This window comes from Etheostoma cragini, chromosome 14, assembly GCF_013103735.1.
Source record: "Etheostoma cragini isolate CJK2018 chromosome 14, CSU_Ecrag_1.0, whole genome shotgun sequence".
Classification (NCBI taxonomy): Eukaryota; Metazoa; Chordata; class Actinopteri; order Perciformes; family Percidae; genus Etheostoma; species Etheostoma cragini.
Genome location: NC_048420.1, coordinates 15019445 through 15040443, shown reverse-complemented (window position 1 = coordinate 15040443; position 20999 = coordinate 15019445). Strand labels below are relative to the sequence as shown.

The 20999-nt window shown below is 39.2% G+C and overlaps 1 protein-coding gene across 1 annotated transcript in view; it reads left to right on the top strand.

The window, feature by feature from the left end:
* LOC117957175 (CUB and sushi domain-containing protein 3-like) overlaps positions 1-20999 on the top strand; it is a gene marked incomplete at its 5' end in the record, with an annotated part of 260410 nt that overhangs the window by 15441 nt on the left and 223970 nt on the right. The window contains one exon of the mRNA XM_034892771.1: positions 20297-20409. Coding sequence (XP_034748662.1) covers positions 20297-20409 — 113 coding nt within the window. The remainder of the gene's footprint in view (positions 1-20296; positions 20410-20999) is intronic.

Below are 20999 nucleotides of genomic sequence, written 5' to 3'. Positions count from 1 at the left end.
CGGCAAGATAAAGGAACTCGGAAAAGTGCGCTAAAAAAACAACAAAGATCATTACCTCCAGATCATGTAGAAGCGGTCCCTTGCCATCGCCTTGGGGACGTTGGTCTGCTACAACCATTTGGTCTGCCTCCAGAAATCCCTGCGTGCTGGCAGCTTCAAAATACCAAAGGCGAGACCCAGTCCTCATCAGACAAGTCTTCATCTCCCTTTTGGAGACAGGGTTCCACTTCGAGTTTGTCGGGGTCTGACCCCACGTCTGTTCAGCGTACCGATTAGTTTCTGTAACTAATATGTCCCAAAGTTCATCGGTAAAAATCCTTGAAAACACATCCAGAGGGCTAGCGTCCACGGGGATCGGCTGTTTCACCCCCGGTTTGCGGGTGAAATGCTTTGCCTTGCGCGGCTGGTAACCGTCGGTTCTCCAGTCTACCTGGAATCCTTTAAACTTTAAGCCATCCTCCTCTTCTCCTTCTGTATCCCACATATCCCACTCCTGTGCTCTATCCAAAGGATCATCCATCACTTCTTCATCATCATCTACCACATCCTCCCTCCCAAACTCCTCACTATCTTCCAACTCAATGTCACTGTCCTCGCTGTCAAAATCCTCTTCTATCGTTGCCATTTTCTCGCTCGCTCGTCTCTCAAAATATTCAAAAACAAACGCACATGTATTTCTGGTTGATTGGCATGATTTTTAGCGAACCACAGTACATTTGGGTGGTCACATGGCTTTAAATGGCCAACAAGCTTCATGAAAAGACCGACGAAGACAGAATGCTGCGCTACGCAGCAGCCAGCAGGAGGTTCAGAGTTGCGCAACGCAGTAACCGGCGGTAGATGTAATGTGTCGGCGCGAAGCATCCGGCAGAAATGGGTTAAATGCCTAATTCCGTCCATAGAGGTCTCCTTTTTTTTTTTTTCTTTTTTTTTGCAAAGCCAATCTACCGCTCCGTAAACAACTGTCTGATCATGTGCAAGACAGAGTTGTTCCCTGCCCTGCGCAGCTTAGTTTCTAGATGTAGACAGTCACATTGGATAGGGTAACGTGAGGAAAATTACAAAACAGCTAGCAGTCGATCATACGTCGGTCACAAGGTATGACCAGTAAACGCCACATTTTGTCCGTCTGTGTTTTTTTTTCAGACAACAGCAGTGACCAGTGCTAGTTAGTGTTTGTTAGCTCACAGGGCTCTAGGGTGCTAGTTAGTGTCTGTTGGCTCACAGGGCTCTAGGGTGCTAGTTAGTATCTGTTAGCTCACAGGGCTCTAGGGTGCTAGTTAGTATCTGTTAGCTCACAGGGCTCTAGGGTGCTAGTTAGCGTCTGTTGGTTCACAGGGCTCTATGGTGCAACTAACATTTTTCCTAGATCGCACCGGTGCACCTAATGTCCTGGCATACGCTGCCTCTCCACAAACGAAGCAATGTTGTTGATATCGATATGGTCTAATTTTGCGTTACATGACCCATTTCTTCTGTAAAGCGTTGGCTGTGTTTGGATCTCTCCTCTTACTCTCCGCGCAGCACCGCCTCCATTCACTCACACACAGCTCCCCGGCAACATGGAGAGACACAGCTGCGACAGCGGTGGCCCACACTGCTGAAATTTGTTATTTTAGTTGTTATCAACACAGCTGTATATTTTTAAGTATGTGAGGCAAACCTGTATTTGTACCAGTGCTTCCACTGGTAACTCTGCTATTGTGACGCCGAAAAACAAAGAAGTTATTGAATGCAACTAACTTCAGTTTGTTGAGTAACAGTGTGTGAGATGGAGCCTGCTGGACCTGGGCGAGAGATGTGACCCATTGTCAGAATATCATAGGTAATAAACATGCAGCGCAGTGATGATACAGACATTTCACGTGTGGAGGTCCGCTGACCCGCCTTTCCACCAGAGCTGGACCCATTTTTAACGAGTCAGCCATCACTGTAGCATATCAGTCCATGATATGTCCCTTACGTCCATCGCACTCCCTCTCTCTCCCTATCTCTTTTAATCAGTTTGTTATTGTTGTTGAAAACAAGTGAAGGTTTCTCAGAGATGATCTTATGTTTTGTTTTGTTTTTTTACATATATCCTAGATATACAATATATATTGTATGTGTTGCAGCTGTATACAACATACAACTTCAACATAAGAGGAATGTTGCACAATATGGATATGAAAGCAGTTATAAATACTCTATGTGACAATAAAATTTGTTTTGGTTAAAATCAACAAATAATCGTGATAATTAATCGTGATCTCAATATTGATCAAAATAATTGTGATTATCATCTTGCCCTGATATACAGTACGCAGTACGTTTAGTGATAATGCTGTAAAGCCATTTTGGTTAAACATTTAATATAGACAGTTGGTTAATTGCTTGTGTGTGTGGATGCAAGCATGTAGATGGACATGTTTAAAGACTCCGTGTTTGGCGTCTATTAACTGTCAATCTCTAGTCCGGAGGGAGAACCAGAGAACAGAGCAGAGACGGACTGACATAAGGAGACATAAAGGCCCAGAGACAGGAAGAGTGAGAACAATGTGTTTCTCTCTGCTCTATTGCTCTATTATCAATCAAGAAAGAAATACAAGAATTCCATTAAAAGACTATGTAGTGACCTTAACACACATGCACAGGCGTGAACACACACAGTGTTGATGTATCAATTAATCACTCTGTCATTTGACCATTATAGCCTGTGTATCCTCACTGAACCATAGGCATTATATACAGTTTGTGTGTCTAAAATGTCATTCTACTCTATAATGACCATTTGTTATTCCCAGCTGTTACAATGTTGTAAGCTCCAACAGGCTAATAGGTCTTTTTTGTTTGGTTTTGTGTGCGTGCACGTATGTGTCAAAGTCATTAGAATGCAGCACTTTGTACTAGCAGTGTGTTATTAAACATTAAAACTAAATGACAGTTTGAGTTTCAGTAGAGTTTGACCTGACCCCTGGGGTGTTAAAACTAACACAGTAGGAAAGACTCAGGGAACACAGTGGCAACCTCAAGACGTTTACAAACTAAGATGCATTCAGATGTCCATCAGAGGCTAAAGCCATTTTAGATTTTATTTTTTAAGTAGCTATTTGGAAAGAAAAATGCCATTTTGTTCACACGATAGCATAACAAATTCACTGACTCCGGTCTGCCTAGTGCTATTGATGTCATGGTCTGCCCAGGAACTGAAGAAATTCACTGGCTTTGTGCCATAAGCCCATTTCACTTATTTTATAGGGCTGTGCAATTAATTACATTTCGATTTCTATTTTGATTCACCAATGAATATATCCGAGAAAAAACAATAAATTTGCCATCGTCTGTTTCGCAAGAACACTCATTTTTGTCTTGTGTTCTGCATGACATGCGCATACGTGCGCACATCCGTAACGCACACATCTGCTACTCCCCAAGCCATCAAATTTCTCAGCAGTCGGGGCAAGTCGTGTGCTTCCACTGGAATTGGAACTGGAAACTCAGCGCGAGTAAAGATAGCAGAAGGAGGGCAGCCACAGCAACGTTTGGTGAGCAAAAAAGGCAAATCCAACTCTGTTGTCTGGGAAAAGTCACCCCCCCTCCCAGTTTTTGTTAAACTGTATGTAAAATGAGTCAACGTGAGTCACATAACATTATTCTAAGGTACCGTCTATGTGCTGGATTTTTCCTTAAGTAGCTAGTAAATAAGCCCACTGAGGGCAACGTTATTGTTCATATTTTAGCAAAATGTTTAGTAATGACAGAAGGCTAGCAGTGGTCATAGTGAGTGAAAATGTGACGTGTGATGCAATATTGTGTAATGAATTGTTCATTAGCTGTGTAAAGTTATGTGTGATATCTGTAAAAGCTGAACCGACTCACAGTAGTAAAACAGATTTTATTCAGATCCAAAGACTCTTTCTGTGAGGCAAAGGACACTAACAGATTATACCCTGGATACTATCCATTATATTCAAAGGTAATAAGTGATCGTGTTAAATAATCGTTATTTCAATATTGACCAAAATAATCGTGAATATTTTTTCCGTAATTGAGCAGCCCTACTATTTTGTGAGGACAGTCTTATTTAGTTTGCTACAGTACATGCAAATGCTTTAACTCAATTGTTGTATGTTCAAGAGTTTTGTATGTGTTGTAAATAATACTGCGTTTATTTAGCACTGTGTTAATGGTATTTGTAATTAATTATAAAAGACTCCCCCAAAGCCAGGCTCAAGAATAATTGGACGTTACAGTTGAAAGCACCTGATTTTATGGATAGAAACTATATTTTCTGGTTCACAAATCTAAACAATATTGCAGAAACAAGTCCAGTTAAATATTAGAACTAACAAACACCTGATATGCCCACAAGTTTAGAATATGGTATCAAAGCACTAAGTGAATGGGAGGTTAGCAAGAAGCAGGGAGGCAATATATTAACCTGAGTGTGAAGTTTTAAATGTACTCGAGACATCCATTTCACTTTAGTGCTGCTTTCTGCAGACAGAGACTGGAGTGTCAGTCCATCGCTAAGTCTTCTAATTTATGATACAGAACTGGGCATGTCAAGTGCAACTTTCTATGCTCTCTAATTGCGTATGTGCTTTAAAGGTGGAGTCAGCAATTCTACTTCAATACACAAATTTAGCAAATATCACGATCTGCTCAGTTGTCCGTTCTGTGTGTGCGCTAAACAAAACCATGACTTCATATATGGGAAATTAACAAAGTGGCTTGGACCAAGCCTACATGATTTTGTTTGTGCTTGTGCACAGGACAGGGGAAAGGCCATGGATGTACAGTAAAAGAGAAAGGCAGTGGGTGCAGGAGGGACGGTAAATTTGGCATATTAACATTCTGAATTTGCACGGATAGGAGGGTTGTATTTGTTTGGGTGTTGATATACTGTGTGTGTGTGTGTGTGTGTGTATCTATCTATCTATCTATCTATCTATCTATCTATCTATCTATCTATCTATCTATTAGTAAGATTAGTAGATTAGTAAACAAAATGTGTCTTTGGAACATTGGATGAATGGTTGCTGATAATGGGAAATGTAGATATTGCATTAAAGATCAGCCACCCACCCAGATCAGCTGGTTCCCTGTCTATAATGGAGTGAAATGGAAATTTGTAAGTGACCCCAAACGTTTGACCGGTAGTGTATATATATATATACATATATATATATATATCAGTTGAACTGATACATGAATATGTTGCCTGGTTGCCCTTGGCAACTAGATTGAGTCCATTTGCAATCTTTTTGTGGACCTTTGGCAACCACCTGTTTAATATTTGTGTTTTAAAATATAAAAACAAATCAGTATTACGGTGTCACCTAAATGTCTGCGCTGCTCTCCGATGCTCCAAAACAGACGTTACAGGCAACAGAAACACTGTTGCATATCACACTAGTGAACACTAATAATACGTTACACTTGGCAGCATGTAACGTTAGCCTACCGTTAGCTACAGTAGTAACTTGATTAAACACAGTTAAAATGCTGACAGTTAAACTGTGTAGTGTGACTGTATTTCACTGTAGAGGATTTCAACAGCGGGACGTACAACAGTCTGCCGCTAAAGCAATGTGCTAAAAGACAAAGTACTGTTGACAAACTGACTGAAGAGCTGGTTAATTAACCTGAGTCATGTCACTGAACCGGTAGAATCGAGTGCCATGCGTCAATGAACCAACTCACACCTGTTTTTTTTACCTCATTTATATATATGTGTAATTATGACTTACCATTTTACCCTGGCGGGCCGCGATCAACATCGAGGAAACACTGCAATATTAATATAATCTCTAGTAGTATCGTTATCAGCATTTATAATGGCAGATAAAAAAATATATAAATATTTTGTAATCATTCATCAAATAAATGATTCTGATTAATGAATATTTAATAAATAAGACGGTCAACATTCAACGGTAATGAATGTTGCAGTTGCATAGTTTGTTCACCAGAGGGCGCTCTATAAAATCCCTGTTGCCAACACTGACCTTTTTTTTGTTCAAAGGACTTTAAGTTTTATATCTTAAGTTTGTATTGTTATACATTTTATTTACTTTATTTTATTTACTTTAATTTAGGTTGATGTTCTACTGTTCTGTACAATAAAACAAATTATAATATTTTAGTGATAACTCATAACACGTTTCTGGATTTAAAAAAAAATATATATAAATATATATATATATATATATATATATATATATATATATATAGATAGATAGATAGATAGATAGATATATAGATATATGTAGATATATAGATATATAAATATCTGCCGATATACCGGCATGTTGGATTTTTATCCTTTATCTGTCGGGCTCTAATCTCTAGCTAACAAGTGTCTCTCTGTAAAGAAGCCATTTTACTGGAGTTGCCCAGCAGGCTAGAGCTCACTTTCAATTGAGTCTAGCATTATTTAATTAATCACATTACACATGACATTATTTTTAGAGGGTTGAAAAAGACTGCTACCCAAAAGTATAATTTGAAGGTATGAAAAATTGTATTCAATACTGTCTTTATTAATTTGGCTAGCAGGTTCAATGTTTGCCATCAGAAATACAAGTACAGATAACTAGAGGGCTGCACCGCTATCTTAATGATCTGACCAAGGATAAGTCAATTGTTCTATGTACGACACAGTATATTATAGTACATAGCTGTTGGGTGATTTCTTGCAGAAATAGTCGGGAGAGTCACTTATTCAGATTGAATAGACTTGAAAAGACTTGTGTCCTATTAAGCATTATCATACATTTGTAAGCAAGGAAATCATACATCTTAGGTCACTGTAGTAAACAATTGAAAAAAATGATAGAGAATGTGTACCTGCTCTGTTGGTCTCAATCTCTAGTCAATCTTTAGTGTGTGTGTGTGTATCCCATAATATTTCTCCCTCTGTCTCTCACCATTCCATCTCATCCTCTATCCTTCTAGTCTTCCTCATCCATATATCTCTCCATTGACTGTCCCTTTAAAGGCCTTTCAGCCCTTACACCTCCCCTTTTAAATGCCAGCAAACCCATGCAATCTGTTTCTGCCTATCTACAAAATACAGGTGAGTGCACTTGCATGCACACACATTTGTGTGCATCCCACAATAATGCGAGACCCTTCCAGTATATGCATTTGTTTAGTTGCCCCTTTCTATGTATGCGTGTCCGACTTAATAGTAAGTGATGAAGTAGCCAGTAGCCTAAACAAGCTTTAGCTCAGGGGGGCAGCACTCACTATCCATCTAACTGCCAGAGAGAGAGACAGAGAAACAGAGAGATTCGCAATATTTATCATTTAATAGTGGAAGCAACAACTCCTTTTTAACAGTGGATACAGGATACTGTTTACTGTTACCATTTAAAGTATAATGAGGAAAGCCAAGTCCAAGTATATTGTGTGGCATAGTGTATTGGTAGGTGACAAGTGAAAGATTCCTTTGCCTGAGTAATAGAGCTGGGACGATATGCTTTTGTTCTACTTCAATTCCTTTAGGATACATGGGTGGTGATTCGATTTGTATGGCCATTTTCAATTATTGTATTTCAAATTTCTTCTTTTTCCCACACTTTGAACACTGCGGCCTATACTACAGTGCGGCTAATGCATGTTTTTTTTCATGCCGCCAAAACATTTTGCCTTGTAATAGTAGACCAATAAAATTGCTGAGTAGTTCAGAGGTCCAATGAAATTGTGCAATAAATCAAGGGCACTTTCACAATTAAATTATTGTTAATCAGTCGATGGTACTCAACCTCATCGACATGGAAAACACTCAAAGCATTTGATGCAGCTTTTAAGTTAAAGGAGCTCAATCTGGTGGTTGAAGAAGGAATTCAAACTGCTGCACGTAATCTTGGGATAAATGAATTGATGGTGAGGTGGTGGAGACGCCAGCGTGGAAGACTGAGTCAATGCAAAAAAGACGACAAAAGCTTCAGAGGTAATCATAGCAGATGGCCCAGACTTGAAAACTTTCTTGAAGACTGGGTAAACACACCGAGATCAGGTGGCCGTGGTGTGTCCACCATGCAGATAGGACTGAGAGCTAAAGCAATCGCCACCGAAATGAAAATTGAAGATTTTAGAGGTGGGCCATTGTGGTGTTTTAGATTTATGAGACGAATAGGCCTGTCCGTTAGGGCGCGCACAACTTTATGTCAGCAGCTCCCTCCCGACTACGAGGAAAAACTTCCTAACTTTCACACATTCACTCAAAGATAGCGGAGAATTCCATTGGGCCAGATGAAATCATAAATATGGATGAAATACCTTTGACATTTGACCTGCCTGTCACTCGGACTGTTAATAAAAAAGGTGACTCGTCCATCACACTGAAAATAAGTGGCCTTGAGAGAACCCATTTTACTTGTGTTCTGAGCTGTACAGCATTCGTATTAAAGCTTCAACCGATGGTGATTTTTAAGCGGCTGACAATGCCAAAGGAAAAATTCCTACAGTCAATAAGAAAGGTTGGATGATGGAGAGCTAATGAAGGATTGGCTGAGAGTGCTACGTCAAGCGAGCAGGGGGATTGTTTCACTGAAAAGCACTGCTCGTTATGGAGCATGAGGGCCCATATAACAGATTCATTAAGAGTACAAACTCAATTCCAGCTGTGATTCCTGGGGGCACCACTAAGTATTTGCAGCCGCTGGATATCAGCGTAAACCAGGCTTTTAAAGTGGCGCTGTGCGTTGAGTGGGAGGCTTGGATGACGAGCGGCGAGAAGTCCTTTACCAAAACAGGCTGCATGCAAAGAGCATCTTTAACTCAAGTCTGCCAGGGGATCCTGAATACATGGAGCCATGTCAAAACATCCATCACCAACCGATTTCGAAAGGCTGGACTTCTGCTTGATGAAGAGGTCCGCGTGCGTTCAAGTGAGAGCGACAACGAAGAGACTGAAGTGAGTGACGAGATCCTGAGGTCGTTCAATTCGGACACTGAAGAAGAGGACTTTGATGGTTTTAGTGCGCAGGAGGAAGATGAAAAAGGCGATCAATGACTTTTACTGGTAGGCTGCTGCTGTGTGTGTGTGTGTGTCTGTGTGTCTGTGTGTGTGTAAATCTATATATAGCTATATATCTCGAAAAAAGACCATTAGCAATATGTATTTGTTTATGTTACCATACGGATTAAATTAAAAGTTAAAAAAATCCTCACGTGTAATATCTTTCTCTGTAAATATCTCATATTACAACGTGGGACCCCTGCGGCTTAAAATCTGGTTCCGGCTACAAAATAGATTTTCTTTCTAAAATTAAAGCGTGCAGCTTTAATCAGGTACGCTCTGTATTCCGGGATTTATGGTATTTGAATAAAACACTTCTAGAGACAAAATATCATGAGACGTTTCTTAAAACTAATTGTTTTATAAAAAAAACACTTGTCAGTCAGTCTGACAAGTACATAACATGTATTTTCAGCATTTTCTACTTTTGGTCTGTTTTTGCTGGAAATGGATATGATGTGGTCTAGAGTGTGGATACCCAAACCGAGGTCGGCGGGACCCGATGGTACCTCGGACAGATATTTAGAAATGATGTTTGGGTTCCGGTCGGGTTCAATAAGGCCTTTGTTGTAAAATGCCTTATTGTTTAATGTAAATTGCCGTGGCTCCTTTAAGATTGCTGTGTGTGTGTGTGTGTAAGCGTGTACGCCCCCCCCCCCAGACTGAAAGCCAAGTTCATTCATTTGCTCACCAGAAACGGGATTTTAACCTCAACGTTATTTATTTTAAACGTCAGCCCTGGAGGTAACGAGTCTCCTCGGGTTTTTTGACCTCGTTCGGCAGAGAAGCAATCAGGAAAGGTTAACACATTAAACAATTTAAATTAAACAGCTTATTAATGTGCGCTTGTTGCCTCGTGTGCGCCCATCTGTTGACATTTCCGAATGCCTTCCCACAGTAGCTTAATAAAAGCAGGCTTTCCGCCCAAACGTAAATGTGTTATTAGTGGAGTAGAGAAAAAAAGAGAGATTGAGATTTTGTTAAAGTATTTCTTTTAGAAAAGTATAAAAAAATTGTGACAGGAAGCCAATAACTAAGATCATCTTTTAATCATAGAAATTAAATGAGAGTATAATGGACATTGAACTGTTTGTTGTCCTCATTTGAGTAGTTCAAGAGGAAATGGCAATTGTTGGGACTTTTTATGGTGTCAGCTAGGGGTGTCACAATTTATAATAATTGATTGAATTGAGTTTTATTTATTTTTTATTTCCTTTTTCCACACCTGCAGACACAGCATAGTTTATCAGCTGGTAGCATGCAGCTAAACACACAGGGTAACAAGTAATAAGGGTAATTAGCTTATTGGTAGCCTGCAGCTCTCTTTTCCAGACACCATGACCATGGCTGGATTCTGAGATGACAGAGAGAAACAACAAAACTGGAAAATCATTCTGCTTCCCTGAAGTCATTGGGTGGAAACATTTTGCCTTCCCCGTGAATGAGTTATGGAATCAAACGGCGAAGGTAAAGCGTGTTGGCTCCAACTGGACTTCATGGGCCTTAAGATACACCTTGTTACACTGATGGTGCATGCAATTGCGCCTCTGTAAAAAACGACTGAGAAATTCAAACTGTTGTTGCAGAGTAGCTTTCTGCCATCTGTTCAAAAAAATGTTTAAATTAGAAATGTAATTGTGTCATTACCTTAAAATCAAAAGTCAAGTCAAAAGTCAAATCGTGGATTTAAGATGAGATGGTGATGGCCGTAAAGGAAAGTGTATCACACTCAAAACACTAGTTTAAGAACTCTTTTTGCCTACCCTCCACACTAAGATTTCTCTTGTTGCAATTTAATCCAGCAATCCTCAATTACTCTCTAGCATGACCACAATGGGCATAGTGCACAAAAGACACCTCCCCGTGCTTCATGCTACTCCACTACTAGCAAAACTTCCTTTCATTGAATTTGCGTCTTTCTGCAAGTCGGTTTATACAGAAGTTAGAAGTTAACAATAATCAAGGTTCTTTACAATGGCAACGCCATATATAGAACTACTCTAATTCTTTTGTTGACAAAGTTTTTATTATCAATTCTTTTATCCTAAACACATGAAGTAGACAGTTTTTTTACATTTAAAAAAATGTGCATGCAAAAGAATACCCGAGGAGCCTTGGTGGGCCTTGAATGTGCGTTCATGCCACTCCGAGTCTCTGCATGTTTGTCTTTGAACCTCTGGCGTTGACAGGGAGGTTAATTCACTATTCAACCTCAGTCAGAGAGTGTCTCCTCGGGGGTGCACGGAGAGCAGCGATGGCCCATGTCATTTCCAAAGCTCTGGGAAGATAACCCCCCCCCCCTCCAAAATCCACCACAAAAGGTCTTATCGTTGCTGTGCGTCACAGCAGTGCTGAGGGAATGGATGTTTACACTGCTGGGTGCCAATAAGCAACAGAGAGTGAAACATACGGTCAGCACATGCATGTAAGCAGGTTTCATGCACAATCTGATAAATGGCAAGAGAAAATGAAAGTTTTTAGATTTTATGAACACATACACAGGCACACATTTACATTGGTTTGTATGCAAACCGATTGACAGACAAAGCCATGCTAGCAGCAATGGGTGCTATCTGTTGGAAAGAAATTGGTTTTCTCCCATTCTAACCCTCAGTCTGGTTTTGTTAAAAGTGTGTGTGTCCGTGTGCATTCAAGCATATACATATGACGGATGACAGCATTTACTCTGAATCAATATCTCTGTGTTCATCTTTTGTGTGTTTTAAGAGGTCATTGAGTCTGAGTATTTGTTCTGGGATTCTGTGTCATGGTTAAATAATTTAGTTTTACTTTGCCTCAACAGACATGATATGGTGCATTGAGTTAATCACACACAATGATTCCCTCTCACTCTCTTTTTTGGGTGGATTAAGTTTTTTGTTTAGCTCATCACACATTTTCGAGACTTTAGCGAGCTAACATCTCTGTATTTCACTCACCTCCTCTGTGAACAATGGAGCCAGTCAATGAGTGGGGTGTGGGGGTGACCTGGCCAGAGGCCTATGTGTGTTTATGTGTATCTGTATCTCGTGAATTTTACAACGTAAGACTAATTTAATGGATAGCATGTCACCACGGTCAAGGACTTCGCTACACACATACGAACACACATACAGACACAGGCACATTGAAATACACACACAGTTTAGGGCGGGTAGGGAATGACTGATTTACAAGACACACCAGTGACTATTGACCACATATACAGTAAACTGAAAAATGACTGTGAGTCTGTGTGTCTGTCACTCAGGCTAGTGTTGTTAATCAATCATTCACTACAGACCCTGAACTTTGGACACGAGTTGAGGAAATAAATCTACTGACATGAAGTGGAAGAGAGGGTAGGAGGAGAAATAAGGAGGCGAGGAGAGATGGCTTATTTTTTTATTTTATTTTTTTACTAAAGAGGACAATGCTCTTTTCATGCCACTTTAATACTAAGCAACATTTAACCAATATTTTGTGGATTTAATGTATTAAAGGAGAAGAAACATTTAAAGTGCTCCTATGGTCCTATATAGGTATTACCTGATAAAAGTCGCTTTGAATAAACAGAGGTTTAGTGTAAGTGATACAACTCGAGTGCATGAGCTAACACGTGACTCCTTCCTTTACAATGTTCCAAATGAAATTAATACAAATGTATATTTTAGTGATGAAGAAAATCAGTTTATCTTCCTAAAGTGCTTCAGTAAGTTTTAATTACCTTCACTTTTAACAATTTAAGTGTAATACAATTTTAAATTTAAATCTTAGATCCATGTTCTCACTCTAAACTTGGTCTGTGTTGATGGCCTTGTAAAAATGTCTGTGATATGACGGATGCACTTCATCCTTTTACTCCTACACATGGGTTGATTAAACAAAGTCTGCATGGATGTTAAATGGATCTGATGTGACAGGTTGGAATGTCAATTAGAAGAAGTTACAATTTCACTTATGTAGTGCGAGTGGTCCACCATGGCTTTAACCTTGTAAGAAACGCTTGAAAATCCATGCTTTTTGGGCTAAATGTCATACCCAAATTAAAAGTGGTACAGCTCCCAAATACTTTGGCCTTCAGGGTTGTGCCTTATATCATTGGAAAGGTAACACTCAAGTTTCTGTTACAATGATTCATTATCATGAGTCATTAATATAATTACCTCCAAACACAAGAAAGAATGCTGCCCCTTCATACACTTCACTTTGTTTATTTCTCCTTTTCTATCGGCAGTTCGTGTTTATGTAAATGAGCTATGTCAATTTCTTCACAGTTGTGTTGTTTATTTGAGATATTATTTTGGATAAAAGGCACAAGACTACAGCCGCAAACCCAAGTAGTAGAATTTAAAAGAATTACAAAGTCCAAAGAGTTCAGTTTTGCTGTTCACATTTATTATACACACTGATTTATGTTTGGTCTGAGTCTGAATACAAGCAGAGAGAGGCAGTGGGCTTTATTGGTGTACATGTAGAAAACTGCCTCATGGGAAAAAGAGGAGTGGAAAGAAAGTAAATGGCCAGTAAATTGACACAGTTACTGTTCTCTCAATGGAAGTAGTCAGGAGGGCGGGCAAGAAAAGATGGATGGAGTAACATGAGATTCTGAGCATTTTGGTTTGTGGGGTCAGGTCTTGGGTCAGTATCAACTCAATAAATTGCACACAGACAAACTAAAATACAAGTACTCACAGCCACAGATGTATACACGTCCTCTTGCTCAGAGACTAACATGCCCATTGGTCTCTCTGTACTGCTACTTTGGTGGTTAGGGACTGGTAGCTACACACACTGACACCAGCTGAGGGAAAGTAAACAGCTATAATACTGAGTAAGCTTGAATGATATTGAAAAAATCGTACATTGCGATATTTTTTCCCTCTGCGATATATATTGCGATATGAAAAAAGAAAAAGTAATTTTTAAAAGATGACAAATAGCTCTGTTTGTTCATAATAAATCATTCTCGACCGCCGCGGTGATTTTGTAAAGGGGTGCATCTAAAAAATGAAAAAGGATCTTTTCTAATGTGAACCATTCTTTGTTGAACTTTAATGCTTTACAAACACCAAAGTAAGCCCTGTGACTAACGTTGCTAAAGTGATTTTGGAGAGAGAAATTAGGTAGAAATACGCTGGTTGATTAGCATGACACCATTGTATTCATATAATAATAAATCCAGGCTAACGTGAATGACTGTAACGGCATGTTGCTTCCTCTAAATTTCAGGTTGTGGTCGACTAGCGGTGCCAGCTCGTTATTTTGATAAGTTGATCAGATCTGCATGTCACGTGCACTAGCAACAAACTGTATCCAAGAACAATTAAATCTGTGTAAATGACGTTAGATCAGACACAGACTTCTGTAGTAGATTAGTGTTATGTTTCAGCATCGCGGCTCCAAACCGTAACGTTTGTTCGGACAAACAGACCCCCTGGATCTTTAAGCTAACTATATTTTCTTTAGCCTGGCTGGAAGCAGCTTTCACCTTGTTTCTGTAGACCAACTATATTAGTTTTAGCCTGGCTGGTAGCCGCTTTCTGCTTGTTCGTTGGGCTAACTATATTAGCTTTAGCCTGGCTGGTAGCAGCTTTCTGCGGGGGAAATGGCCAGGAGACGTTGTGATTATGTTGCATTAAACAGGTGATTTAGTTTTTTATTTGCTGCAAACATAAAACACTGACTGCTGTAGCTTTCCTGACTACCCATCAAAATTATGCACATCACTGTGTCAGTGGCAGCTGGTACCTACGTTACACGGAGAGCCTCCCCTCCCATGACAAACCCTGTCCGACTAACGTCACATACACACATTACCCACATGGCTACCTGTCTTGAAGAGGAAGGGTTGGACGGTAATAATCAAGTAAAAGGAAAAAGGTGAAAGTTTACTTTTCAATCAAGCAGCAAAAAAGAATTATGTCAACATCGCAACGTCTTGCGATGTGACTATTGCGCATGTGAACATCGTGATGTCGATGCTAAAACAAACATCGTTCAGCCCTAATACTGAGCTACGATGCTTATTCATTCTTTTTCATACAGAATCGTTCAACAATAAATATCTCTAACACATAAATGTGTTTTAAGGTACTTCATATGGTATATTAAGTACCTAAGTACTTAATGAAGTCCTGGACTGCAATACATGCGTACCCAAACCAGCCCAACCAGCCAAAACTGTCTTGACTATTTCTGTTGGACCCCCTTCTATAGATCAAGATAGTATTACTTTATATTTTATTGTAGCTAATATGCTTCTGAAAAAAACATTACACAATATCTGTGTGTGTGTGTGTGTGTGTGTGTGTGTGTGTGTGTGTGTGTGTGTGTTTAGTTGTATATATCACCTGTATGTATGTATGTATGTATATTTATATATAATGGATATGTGTGCTGTAATAGATGTGGCTTATTCTCAGTTTGTGTAACTGGCAATATGTTACATTGATGTTAATTATTACAGAGAATTGAAAGTAATTCTTAGTATTGTTTCTTGTCATACGCTGGTGGCTATAACATTTAGTTTGGTAAATAATGTTCATAGTAAGTCAAATTAGTAATTGCTTATATTTCAGAACCACATCCAACTTCACGTGTAACGTCAAATACAACTTCATAGTTGACATCATGATGGAGTTGTAAATAAATCTTCCTCTCAAAGTCAGACATCTTTGGTTCAAGTTCTTACAGGACAACCTACAGCGTAGCCAGTATTCAAAAGTTTTTACAAGTCTATTGCCTATATTTTTGTAATATTATAACATTTAACAGTAACATTCTTTGACAATTTCAGCTTGTTTCGGTTTATCAGTGCTTTCTGAACATATTGAACACACTTCTAAAAGGCCATGTTCATACCAAAAACAGTGATAATTATGGTCATTATAACCATAAGGTTAAATTTTCATATTGATACATCCCTAAGGACAATGTGATTACCAGAAAATACTTGCTGTCAGTAAAGTGAAGTGAACTGTAATCTACATAAACATAATTATACATGAAAGTGGTTAATTTCATGTCTGGGAAGAAAACTCACACAGCGTCCATGAATATCTACCCCAAGCATAAGAATAAGGGCTCTGTAGGCCCGTAAGATGACTCGCTGATATGATTAAATTATGCAGTTCACATCAGATATGATTAGATGCAAGACACTATTTTTCAACATGACACAAAAGCTCAACTGTGCACCACTTATTTTGTCCATTCTTCTTTTTTTTTTATAAAGTTGATCTCTTTCAACCCATTCTCTTCTTTCATGACAGTAATAACAATGAAAAATCTCTTTTCCCTCTTGGCAATAAAGAGACCATCAGATACAAGGGAAGGAGAGAAAAACAAAAAGAAACAGGGAGGGGGGGTGGTCTGACAATCGCATTAGGCAGACTGCATGGTTGCTTTTTTGAAGAAAATGAAGAGAATGGTGTGTCTCTCTATCTGTTTGTGTGTGTGTGTGTGTGTGTGTGTGAGAGCAGAGAAAGCACTCTGCTGATATTAGCTAGTTCTTCATTCACTTGCTAATGTGATTTCACTCTATACACTACACTACAACACACACACAAGCATGTACACAGTCCCACAAGATCAGACCTTGAATGTCAGACACCCTCTGTTCCATCTCTTTTTCTGTTTCTGTAAAATAATTTTGATTTTACCTCCATAAATCTTAAAACACATACATCCAGAGATAAATTGTTGCACAGGAAATAAAGTACATAGGTTGTATGTGTTAAAGTTTGTTTCTCCTGGAGTGAAGCATTACAAAAAAAATATTGGAGTAAGCGGAAGAGAGTGGTTGAAGGTTTATTTACATAACACAATATTTCAATCAGGAGAGACATGTTTGCAAATATGCAAATGAGATTTGTTTTACAGCTCAAATGACATGTACAAAGTCTTTGGGGATTAGACTCCATAGCTATACGAATCCTTCGTATAGCCTTATATAGGGGTAGAGAAGCATCAGACCCCCCCGATGGAATCTAGACATTGGTGGTGGTGACGAAGCAGCCCGAAGACCAGACCGAAGGAGGATCCGGACCGTTAGCTGGAGTAGATGATTGGAAGTGAAAGGGGAGGTGGAGGATTGCACTCTTTGCCAGCAACAACAGCTGAATAGCAAAGGGAGGAACAGATTATTTAAAGCAGGGTTGTGAATCTGTGATTGGCCCTTGCCATTGTGTAACGATTCTTATTGGTTTAGCAGGAAGGCAAACGCATCCAGCAGCTGATTTGAGTTAGGTAAAGCATTGATTAAGAGTGAGGTCTTACTGAAAGGATTTACGCTGAGATACATTTCAATCAGGAGAGACTAGTGCAGGTATCCAACAGTTAACACGCATTTTAAAATATACATTTATTAAAATAACCGCTGAACTGATTTCGGAATGCATCAATTAATAAGTCTTCCTGAAAGAATTTACGCTGAGCAACATTAGCTTTTTTATATAAAGCAAGAGGAAGCAATTTCACCACTTACTATCGTACAGAAAACATTTTGTTGCATTGTTGTAACCCCTGACTGATGTGTGTGGGTGACAAAGCAAGGATCTGTACGAGTGAGGGAGAAGCATTAAGGCCCATGAAGATGAGCAAAACGTTCATGCAGCTCATCAATGTGTTTGTGTTACTTGATGGATAGTAATTAGGTGGCTAAATTGTTATTGATGTGACTAAACTGTTTATTTCTGGGGCACCCTGCCAGCTCACCTAGTTCAGCGTGTGCCCCAAGACTCAGTCCTTACCGTAGCGGCCCGGGTTTGATTCTGACCCACAGCCCTTTTCTGCATGTCCCCCTTCTGCCCCTTTACTGTCTACAGTTGTCCTATCAATTAATGCAAAAAGGCAAAAAAAAGCTGAAAGACAGATACAATTAGATTGTGATCTGTTTAACTGCATTTAAGTGATTAGGTTTACAAAAGTATATTAAACTTTCTTTTAAAGATATTTTTATTGAAGCCTTTTTATATGTATAATTTCACAAATATGGCAAACAATTGAACAGACATACAAAACATTTGGGACCTCAGACATGCTGTATCAAGTCCCAAATAATCATAACATCATACAAGTTTGGTGGACAAAATATCAAAGGAGAGCAAGTTATATACAGATTTAGTAGTTACACTTATGTAATGATGGCAGTAAGGCCGAGAAAGAACTCCATATCTTTTCGTACTTCTCTGGGTTCCTCCTCACACTGAATACCATTTTTTCAAGGGTAGATATAAGATGGGAAGGGGAAAGGAAGCCAAGAAGGGCAATCAAATAATAGTAGGGAAATCAATTGTTAAGCATAAAGAGCGAGAGGAAAATATATTTAAAGAGTGGAGAAGAGAGGAGAGAATCACCAAATATAAGAAGGCAGCTGAGACAGAGAAATACAGACAAGATATAGATTAGCAACAGAAGAAGAGATTATAGAGATGGTTGGGTGCTTTTAAGGTAGTAGCCACCATTCGTGCTTTGAGTGGTATTGGAGTAGATGAGAGAGATCAAACAAATAGAAAAGGTGAGTAAGTAAATTTGCTTGGAAGAGGGAAACTGAAAACAAGGCCAAGCAAATTGACAGGAGAGATGGAAGCATGCTATAAGGGTGAAGCGCAGTTTAGATGCGCTGGAAGGTGGACAGAATGATTTGAGAAAAGTGCATGTACAGAAGAACAAATTCAAGTTAACTACTGCAGAAAAATGGCAGGTGGGATGGTAAAATGAGAACAAGAGATGAGAAATGGAGAAAGAAAAAGATGAAAAGAGAGGTTAGGATGGGGAGAAAATAAATACAATATGAAAAGAGGTGAGAGGATGAAAGAAATAGAGTATGGAGAGATGAGAGCAGAATCTGTAAAGTAGGCCCATAATGCAGGATAAAATCAAAGGTAAGAGGCAGAAGAAGGGCTGAGAGAGGGCAGGTTGTGAGGAAAGGGTTGTGGTTGTTTTTTTGATAGAAAGCTTAATAAATTAAAATGTGGAGATGTAAAGAAAGATGAGTGCAAGGATGGAGCTGAATAGAATTGAAAAGGTCACTGCAACCCTATCATGTAGAGGTCACAGAAAGACATATTTCTTGCCAAAATCACATTGGTGAGAAAGAGATTACTTTCTGCTAGGGATGCCCCGATGGATTGCCCACGGATTATTATCGGTCGATATGGCTCATTGACAATCGTATCGGTGGCAAAAAACATGATCGGGGCATCTCTGCTTAACATCTCGCAGAAACAACTAGTAAATGAAAGTAATTGTAGGTAGAAAGGAAAGGTGATATAGTAAAGGGAGATGAAAAATATTAAAGACAGTAAATAGAAATTAGAGGACATCCGGTGGTTTTAGGGGTAAGGGCGGTTAAAGTAAAAGAGGGAAGAAAAAGAAGTTAGCCGACTTACTGCTAGAGGAAAGGCTTGTGCGAGTGGATTGAGGGAAAAGGAAGAGAAAGAGACATGAAAGAGAAAGGAAGGAAATGGAAGGAAGGAAGGGGGGCTAAATAAAAGAGAGAATGGTAGCTGCAGGACAAGAAAAAAGGTTTGGCACTTGGCCATATCTGGAAAAAAGCTGGCCTTCCCTTACTCGTGTTCTCTTCTTCCTCATTAAATTCAAGGAATTTGTGTTTAAGCATTGAAAGAGACACTCAAACATGTGGAGTACAGATATATAATTTTCTTTTCTTTTTTTTTTTTTTTTTTTACACAAACCCATTTTGATATCACTGGCTAGTTGACCAGGGCTCACTTTTCTGTATTGTACATTTTCATCTTAACGGTTGTTTTATTTAAAAACCCTTATCAAGTTGTGGGCTTTAATGCAGCCTATTCTATTTTCAAATAATGAAGAGTTGTTTGTGTTCTGCTGCAGAGACTCTGTGCCAGGCAGTGGTACTGGTATGAGCAAACATCAGAGATAGGAGTGTACTCAAACTGGTACAGTATCATGATGTATGTCTCACCTGGCACACAGAGTTTCTTTAAAAAAACATCAACAACAAAACAACCCACATCAGTTTCAGGGGGCATAGAATTGTATGAGTTACTAGACCCGCGATAGATATAAAATAAATGATAACAGGGTAGTCAAGAGTATCACAAATATCTTCTAGGCACAACATGCACTTCCTTTTGTGTTGACCTGATGAATGTGGATGTATGTAATGTCATCAGTATGCTAATCTCTTTGTTGTTATATGGGGTTGACCATTGTGAGGACTTGTGTGTAGTCAGCAATAGAGGGGTTATTATTTTTCTTGAATATTTAACGTGCTTGGTAATTTGCTCATGTCATCACATTTTCTCTTTTTTTCTACAGGCTAACAGGCTTCCAGGTTCCTCCCCCGGTCACCAGTACAGGAAATGTCTTCTCTTTGAGGTTGACCAGTGACTTTGCAGTCTCTGCACATGGCTTCAAACTCAACTATGAAGGTCAGACTGTGTGTGTGTGTGTGTGTGTGTGTGTGTGTGTGTGTGTGGTGCTGTGTCAGAATGTATGGGCTGTGCTTCAGTGGTAACATCCATAGTTCAGAAAATGAAAATGTAAATAACAACCACTAGCTACTTACTGTCAGATAGCTCACAAATGACTGTGGGTGTGAGCCATGTAAGAAAGAAAGATAAACATTCAGACACCAAAGACTCCCTTGTTTCTGAATGCAGAAGTAAGTGACCTGTTGCGGTGTGTTGTTTACCAGAAGCAACCCTTTTGCTAGTGAAATTATACTTAGCAAAAGTAAGCCACAAGTAAGATTGGTAGCAATCCATAAGATTTAAGCTCTGAGGGCTATTTCACAAAACCAAGATAAGGGATTAAGCTGGGTTTCCTCAGTTTTACTGACTAAGTTTTGCCTTGACTCAGTTTCACAAAAGCATTGGCACCTAAGTTACCATGGAGATTTATCTTTACAGCTAGCCTGCTCCTGACCAGGCTAACAGCCAGGATTTATTAATTCTGGAGCTTTTTCTGTTCACTCAGCATTGGTTTTACCCAATTGTTAGCATGCTGTAAAATACATGTT